The 8833-nt window shown below is 40.6% G+C and overlaps 1 protein-coding gene across 2 annotated transcripts; it reads left to right on the forward strand.

Annotated features, from left to right (window-relative positions):
• Nucleotides 1-1090: 1090 nt before the first annotated feature.
• Nucleotides 1091-8606, forward strand: LOC100284501 (histone-arginine methyltransferase CARM1). Of its 2 annotated transcripts, none has more exons than NM_001157396.2 (15): nt 1091-1505; nt 1693-1764; nt 2343-2451; nt 3290-3433; nt 3545-3648; nt 3753-3851; nt 3931-4000; nt 4626-4722; nt 5592-5646; nt 6454-6537; nt 6988-7065; nt 7155-7258; nt 7374-7546; nt 7634-7791; nt 8183-8606. In NM_001157396.2, exons 1-15 carry the CDS (start codon nt 1320-1322, stop codon nt 8249-8251), a joined length of 1602 nt encoding a protein of 533 aa, NP_001150868.1. In that variant the 5' UTR covers nt 1091-1319; the 3' UTR covers nt 8252-8606. The 2 variants fall into 2 exon arrangements, with proteins under 2 accessions (NP_001150868.1, NP_001399871.1); NM_001412942.1 differs by having other exon boundaries at nt 2346-2451.
• The last annotated feature ends 227 nt before the right edge of the window (nt 8607-8833 follow it).

Here is an 8833-nt window from a genome sequence, read left to right on the forward strand (position 1 = left end):
TCTAAATCCTTGTGTGTTCTTGTGTTCATTCATCGCTTAGGAGACAAGCAAAACACTTAGGCCCCTCCTCATCTTAGGATTTAGGGCGGGTGCATTCCGCCATCCGACTGGAGAATTCCCTCTCGACAACACCTACTCATCTCCCTTTAGACGACTTTTAATAGCAACATGTCGAGCAAACCTAAACCCTAAATAATTTGGCAAAATATAAGCACATCTTTCGGTAGTGGAATGTACTCACTAGGACAGAGTGGAGTGTGCTTATAGGCGACGCTTGAAAAATCGGCCGCCGGAGATGGAGATGAGGATTTCTCCCTTTGGTGGATTCGAGCTCCGGTTTAGATCCGGTGAGTGGCCACCAAGATGCATGGATCCACTTGTCAGGTAAGTAAAATGAAGAGTGTCGATGAAGGCCACGACTTAATTGACCCATTTTATGTTGGGAACATATCTGGTGCAAACTAATATATCTGTGCAACCATGTAAACTTCTATTATGGGCCGCATGATATTGATCCAAGGGATGCAGGGCTGCAGGGACGTGGATAATTTTACACTTAACTGCCCGCTGCTAATCACACTTTTTCAAATCCCCTCCCACTCCTCCGCTCATTCCCTTGGATCAACATTATGTGGTTATATAAGGGGTTGATTTGCACGGTTATACAAGGGGTTGATTTACACTAGATATGTTTTCTTTTATGTTAGGGCATGTACAGTGGAGAGACACCAAAACGGTTCTCCAAGCACAGGAGACAACTAAGAGACTCTATTGTACAATGGAGTGTCTATAAACGTAGTCTATTAATAAATACAAAATTAAATGTATTTGTATAGCATCAGATCGATAGAACAGACGACAAATTTGTACAGTGGGAAGTGAGGCGTCTGTTGTTACTTGGTTTACGAGCCAGAGGCGTCTCTTCACGGAGAGACGGCTCTAAGATTATTTTACAAATAACCCCCTAAAACACCTTAAGAGCCCCCACATTAAACACCACTGTACATGCTCTTATCAGGTGGAAGAGCGGTGGTAGAGTAACTTATTTTGCCAATTTTGTCTAGCGACCGACAGGCAAGCGCAAGCTTCTACTGACTATGGGCCCAACCGACCACGAACTGCTACGGGCTCCGGCGGCGTGTCCACGTCGTCGCCCGCAGAAAAGAAGGCTGGTGGTCGCCGCTGCACGCGGCCCAGTCCACCCACGAGTACAAACAGCGGCAGCTCGCCTCCACGCGAGCCAAGCGCCCGCAAAACCCTAGCCCCGCCCGCCCCAAACCCTAGGCGGCTACGGTCTCCGATCCCGGGGTCACGTCCTAATGGCATCTTCGCCGGACTTGTTCCCCAACGTTACCTTCTCCGACGTCTCCGAAGCCGCAGCAGGGCCTGCGGCCGAGGGGGCCACCGCCGCGTTCGGTCTCGGCGCCGCCACTGGAGCCCCGCGCCTCAGCCTCGTGAAGGCCGAGGCGGAGCCCACGGTCGAGATCGACCTTGCCGACGCGCAGGTAACCGCTGTGATCTCGGTGAATGTGATTTTGGTTCGTGGCGAAGCGGGAGAGGTAGCGAGGCAGTGTGTACGCGCTGTAATGCCTCTGCGGCTCTGCCTGTGTTTTGGCTTTGATTTGGCGTGGTTCTGGGGAGGTGCCCGCTGCTTTCGTACCTTTTGGGGAGTCACGCGCTTGGGTTTTGCAGGTATTTAAGTTGGGACCGACGGAGTGGCTGTGTGTGTGCGACGAGTCGGAGGCTAAGGATGGCGTGGAAGAGGTAATTTGTTATTTTTCTGTTTGTGCCTGGTCGAATTGCTTGCGATGACTTTGTGGAACTACAGCTTGTGTAGGCGTGTAGCATGGCAAGAGTATAGCATGTTGCATTGCGTTGCATTGCATCCTGTTTACGAAAAATGTTTCCTTGGCATATTTCCTTCCAAGCTCGCCTTACATTCGTATAAATAATATTTAATGCTTGATGTCTTGTAAAGCTGGAGTACAATGATCGATGCTTCGAAATCTAGTTGAGTGTAACTTCAACCTGAGTGGCAATAATGGATCGTACTTTTTACCCACTGCCTACAAGGGATTTGTCCCATGCTTTGAATTTTCGCTGAAGCATGAATTCGTTTGTCTTTACACTGAATTTCTTGAAATAGAATGTAAAATAGCCCTAAATGGTTACTATATTCTGACATGACAAAAAGCTCCATGTTTCAAACTCTATTACCATGCTTGCTGACCTATTAACAACTTATATGCGAATTTGAAGATCATTCTCTGTCCTTGTACAATAAAACTTTCTTGTAGTACGTATTAAATGGCTACATGTTAACTCTCAGTTCTTTGAGGCAGAAGTCATTTTCAAGAGCAATTAAGGTTGTTCTTAGGACAGAAGCTGAGAGCAAAGCCTTCTCTTTAGCTTTTCAACGATGGCAACACCAAGTTATTAGTGGAAAAGCTGGTTTGTCCTTTCATGACCTGTTTCAGATAATTTCATCAGTACACTTTGTTGCACTGTTTATGAGTCATTACCTCATGTTAGTTTTAATAGACACACACATTTCATATTTATATTTCCCCTCGTATTTGTATCATAAAAGAGTGAAGCATTTGCTCTGAGCACTACTTAATTCCTGACTACATACTGTCATACTGACTTGCACTGTGTTTTTGCTTGCTCATGCAATCCTACAGCCTTGTAAAATTTCAGAATTTATGTCTATACGTACTCTGATTCTATCTTCATGATGAAATTTTATGTTCTTGGTCATTTTCAGAACTAGCATATTTTTGCTGTGCATCTCCACAGACAGACCTACCAGATAGTAACCGTCAGTCAGATTAAACTGTCTTCTGTGTGCAGTTTGATGCATTGGAGAAGTTGAATGAACACTCTGAACCTGCCGAGTTTTGAAACAAAAGATAAACATACATCAGATATGCTTATTGCATGACTTAATGCCAAAACGGACACAGAAAAATGACTGACTCCTGCCCATTAATGTCGGGTGTATTTTGGTTAGGTGAAAGTAGTTTAATGTCGATTTGACTGTCGATTTCTCTTCCAATATATACTGTCAATGCTAAGCTTAACATCATCGTAAATTTCATTTTAAATCCGAAGTTCCGAACCTGTTGCTGCAAACTTTGTATGGTCAACTAATTATTTGAATAACTATTTTGTCAAAATTTGTAAAATGAGACTTTTCAAAAAAAAAAATTAAACTGATGGATGTATGATGTAACACTTTTTCTTTCTTCTCTTTTTGCAAAAATACTTATTTTTTCTTATGTGACAGGTGAGCGGCTGGAGAATGGATCAATAATTGCTTCGAAAAACAAATTCGATACAAAAATTGAGGCATCATCAGCAAAGATGTATTTCCACTACTATGGCCAGCTATTACATCAGCAAAACATGTTACAAGATTTTGTGCGGACAGGTGTCTTACCACTTAAAGCTCACATTCCTTTCTATTCCGATTCACAGTGTATCATGGTAGTTCACATTCTACACTAATACTGACAAGGTCGTGCACATTATTTCTCTTCAGGAACATACTATGCTGCTGTGATGGAAAACCGTTCTGACTTCGAGGGTCGAGTTGTGGTTGATGTTGGGGCTGGAAGCGGTATTCTTTCGTTATTTGCTGTCCAGGTGCACTTTAAACTTCCAACCTTGCCTCTCTTACTAGTTACTTCTTTGCTTGATTGATACAGTGATGTGACTTGACAGATAGTGGTTTGGTATGTTATTGTTAGGCTGGTGCCAGACATGTATATGCAGTTGAGGCATCTGAAATGGCTGAACATGCTCAACGTCTAATCTCTGGGAACCCATCTCTTGGACACCGGATCACGGTTTGTTTTGTATCCATTGGAACTATACCTTTTTGGTTGGCTTTGACCCTCAACTGATATTTTATCCCCTCCTGAATAGGTCATCAAGGGCAAGGTTGAGGAAGTAGTGCTTCCAGAGAAAGCTGACATACTGATTTCTGAACCTATGGGTATGACACTCTTTGATTTTCTGCAGTGTTCTGATTGTTTTTCATCTGCCTGTATGTCTCACATTAATCACTGATTATCTATTATAGTATTCTCAGGTATTCAAAAATACAATGATAGGTTGTTACTATATGTTTAACCTGATATAAATAAAAGTGTATATATATGTGCAGACCCTTTTTATGTTACAACTGTCTTCAGCTTACAAGCCCTTTGTATTGGCTGTGATCTGTTGGTAATAGTCTTGCTGGATAGATGAAAATGACACCACTTGTGTTCTGAATCTGAACCATTCATTGACTCTATTGGGAATGTTTCACTATTGCTGTTTGAGTTTGGAAATATGGCCTAGAACTTGCTTCCTCAAAACAACTTTACCACACTTAACATTTACTCGGGTTTACAAAGATTAAATATTTTGGATGAATCATGTATTTGGTTTTAGTCTACTCCAATGTTCACGACAAACTAAAATCCAGTTGTTGTTTGATTGTGTTCACTGGGCCAATTGGCAACTTTGACAATTCAGACCATATTGATAACTGATAAGTAATAATATGCCGTGATTTCTCTTATCTTATTCCTGTCTTATCCATTATTGATTGATTTGTACTCCCATGACTTTAGGAACCCTTTTGGTTAATGAGAGGATGCTAGAGTCTTATGTCATAGCTAGAGACAGATTACTTGCTCCAGATGGTAAAATGTTTCCAACAACCGGAAGGTATATTCCCCACTTAGAATTAAATGCTAAATTTTAACTGCTCTTGAATCTTGAAAGTCTTTGATTCATCTGGTAAACAAAAAATGCCATATTAACTTTTTGCATGATTAATTCTTCGTGCTTAATTAATAATTCAAGTTTCTTTTTACTTTATGTATGCACTTAGTTTATGTCCTGCCTTGGTTTACATCCTACATTCCTACATGTATTACCTGTTTGGTGAGGTTCAGTTTTCTTCTATCGATGAGCAATTTTGCAACATATCGGTTTGGTGGCTCTCTTGATCATAGATTGCAAATGCTGAAACCTTTATAAATCACTGTCACTATCTGTGTCATACAGCAAGAAATGTTATTAAGTCAAAGGAGTACATTTTAGTATGATCTTTGACTTCATATTGGCCTCTGTTTCAGTTACACATATTTACTTGCGGTTGCCTTACTTCCTAAGATTTGCGATACTGTTTATACCTTGTAGTCCAGACACTCAGGCATGTGGTGGCCATGTTCTTTTTTTTTTCTTTTTCTTTTTGCTATTGATACTAAGAGTCGCAAGTTAGACGATTTGTTTGATGACATTTACTTGTGGAATCGGAGCCATCATATACCAATGTCACCCCACACTGAAAGGATGTCACTTAATTCTGCTTCAGAGTTTTTAGGGTGGATTTGAATATAATTAGAAGATCATCTAGGTCTCTTTTAGTACATGGTAGTGCTTTTCTTTTTGCAGCATGGGTTTAATGTTCTTACAAGCAGTCCTACAATATTTATTTAAAATAATGAGCTGAGCGGCATGCATAGTTCATCAGTTCTTCTGTTCATACTTTTGTATTTCAAGTCACTCATCAATACTTCGTGTCTTCTTAGGATTCATATGGCTCCATTTTCTGACGAATACCTTTATGTTGAAATGGCAAACAAGGTACTAAATCATTGCTAGGTTTTCCTTACATTATTGCTGTCTAATGCCTTTTTTGTAATGCCATATTAATGTTAATGTAAATTATCATATGAAAATGCATCTTTGGAGTCTTATTTTTTCTTTCTTGAATATTGCCATTTTTATCCTCAATATATGAAGGAATAGTACCCATTATCAATGATGAATGCTCAATCAATCTTTCGTATATATGAGAACCATGTAGGGCTTAGGGACGGGCTCAACTTAATAGGAACAATGCTTTTCAAGTAGCAGTATTGCATTGACTGAGGATTAAAGTCCAGTGCTGCACCATTGGGCGTTGTAACTTATCTAAAGCAAATACTGTGGTACATCTGTGGGCTAGTATACTACTGGCTAATCACGGGAATTCTGAGCCTGTCTAAGCGTGATAATCTTTTTCATTCATATTTTGTTTTGGTAATTAAATTATGAAAAAAATCTTCATCAATATTTAGTATCCCATGACCCATCTCTCAAATATTAAAATATGCCTATAAAAATTCCCTAGGTTTAAAAGTAGGACATGAAGATACCATACCACCAACTGCTATGTTTGATACCTTTGTTGGATATTTATATTAATGTGGCAACTTCACTTTGGCAGCACTTTTGCTTATTCATAATTGTTTTTGTTATTTATGTTGCCATCTTGTTGTGCTGTGCATCTGTCTTATTTGATTATACATTATTTTTATGAACTCAGGATCTCTTCATGCATGTGTATATTTTAGTAGCAGGTCTTTCTCATATAGTGCTGTCTAATATCTTGGTTATGTGTTCTTGCAGGCTCTCTTTTGGCAGCAGCACAATTTTTTTGGTGTTGATCTCACACCTTTACATGGTTCAGCATTCCAGGGATACTTTTCACAGGTTACAATACACTACACAGTTCCATTCTATAATTGTTAACACATATAGGTTACGTGTTCTTGCTTTTGCTGTGATGAGAAACTAGTAATTTCTTCTACCTTTCTACGTGCTTGTAAATTGGAACAGTGGGGGTGGATTAGGGTTGATATGCATATCGTGTACTGATTCAGTAATTGTATTCACTAATTATAGAAGGGCAGGTCTGGTGCAGTGGTGAGAATTGTCTCACTGAGTTATTAGGTTGCGGTCTCATGTGAGAGCCTCTGGCACTGGGTCTGCACCTTTTTACTGATGTGACATGATTAAACTTTTGTGGATGTAGTAAACAATTCTTAAGAATATTTTATTATTATTACTGTTGCCTGGTTCTCTGCTAAAGAGTCTTAAATAATTTGAGTATCTCTTTCTTTTTCCTTGACAAATCCCAATGCCTATTCTATTCTCATGCAGCCTGTTGTGGATGCATTTGACCCAAGATTATTAATTTCTCCACCAACATATCATACACTTGATTTTACTAGCATGAAGGTATGACATGAGATCTAAATTCCATGTTAATTTTCTGAAAGATTTCTTGGCTTGATGGAAATGTGGACATGCTTACCTTTCTTTCCCAGGAAGAGGAGCTTTACGAGATTAATATTCCTCTGAGCTTTGTAGCTTCTGTTGGCACTAGAGTACATGGACTAGCTTGTTGGTTTGATGTATTGTTTAATGGGAGGTCAGTATATCTTAGTATATACTGGAAATTATGTTGATTAGTAATATTTGGAGAGTTGCAGCACTCCTTTAGATTTGTCTTCCGTTATTCTAAAGTCTGCTATGCTGTACTGCAGCACTGTGCAAAGGTGGCTTACCACTGCTCCAGGATCCCCTACAACTCACTGGTACCAACTACGATGTGTGCTTTCACAGCCATTGTATGTCATGGCCGGCCAAGAAATAACTGGCCATCTTCGTCTCGTAGCCCATAGTGCTCAAAGCTACACAATATACTTGACAATGTCAGGTTAGGCCCTCTCCCAAATTTTCCATTTCTCCAGTCTTGTATATATGAAGGTTATAGTTCTTATGCTCAATTGATTCTTACTTGAAGCTAAAATGTGGGGTGTGGGTGCGGAGCAAGGCGGTATCCTACAGACATCTACTGGGAAACTTGAACTGAAGGAGCCATACTACAGGTTGTCTCAGCCACAATCCTGCACGTTGCCACAAGATCAGCAACAGCAGCAATTGCCATCTTTGCAGGCACAGGTAAGATGTAACTTTTTTCTGTAGCAGTAGTTATTATTTCTGAATTCTGTCTCTGACCTTCCAGAACATGGTTCATCATCCTACACCTAACTTTGAAGCAGTTCGGCTGTTGGCCTGCTGTCCAGTGTACATCCCATGTGCATGCGTAGCAGGCCAACATCCGACACCTGACTACCGTGCTTCGAAGCTACACAAGGCTTTTGATAGTAGTGCTTTTCTTAATCCTACAAGTCACTTGAAAGTTCTGTTTCGGATTAAAAATGAACTTCAGCTTTCCTTCTGGTTCTTTGGCAACTCGCATCCCTAGTTGCAATGGAAACTTGTTGAGCTTTAGATCAGCATTAATTTTCTGCATTCACGTATGTTATTGTAACATTTATATGCCGAACAGGGATCGGAGCAGCAGATGCAGGAAGGGCTCAGCCCAGCCTTCACGATAGACCAAGATTGCCTCAACTAGACAGCCTGGAGTCGCGTATGCTAGGATTCCAGCAACGAGCTGAGGTCTGTACAAGCACAAGAGTTTAGAGTAGCCGATATTGTCAGGCGTTAGCTGCCAAAGGCTAATATCACGATCGAGGTGTACCGTGTACGAGACCATTCCTGAGTTGCGCAGCTGGCAGCTAAACTGCGGTCGCGCCTTCTCCGAGGGAATCGAGAAAAAGGAAATTATAAAGTGTATTTGGTTTCAGGTAAAGTGAAGAGCGAAGGGCACCCTTAACAAGGACGGGTGTATGTTGTTTGATATATTATATTCTTGCTAGGAATTAATTATTTTCATGTTAAGTATGTTTAATTCAATTTGCTTCATACAACTCCTGCGTCTTGCCTTGTTTGATTCGGTTGGCTTCGTACAGGCACGTCAGTTGCTTCATACAACTACTGTGTCATCAACGTCTGTTGGAATGCAGCCCAAGCATGTGAAATCATCGTGACCTCCTGGTCCTATAGTTTCTGGCCATACTGGGAGATCCAGTGATGCTTAGCTTGTGAGCTGTGATGAAGATACTTTTCTGAAATGGCTTCGTTTGGCATCAAGGGA

This window comes from Zea mays, chromosome 2 (assembly GCF_902167145.1).
Source record: "Zea mays cultivar B73 chromosome 2, Zm-B73-REFERENCE-NAM-5.0, whole genome shotgun sequence".
In the NCBI taxonomy this organism is placed as follows: Eukaryota; Viridiplantae; Streptophyta; class Magnoliopsida; order Poales; family Poaceae; genus Zea; species Zea mays.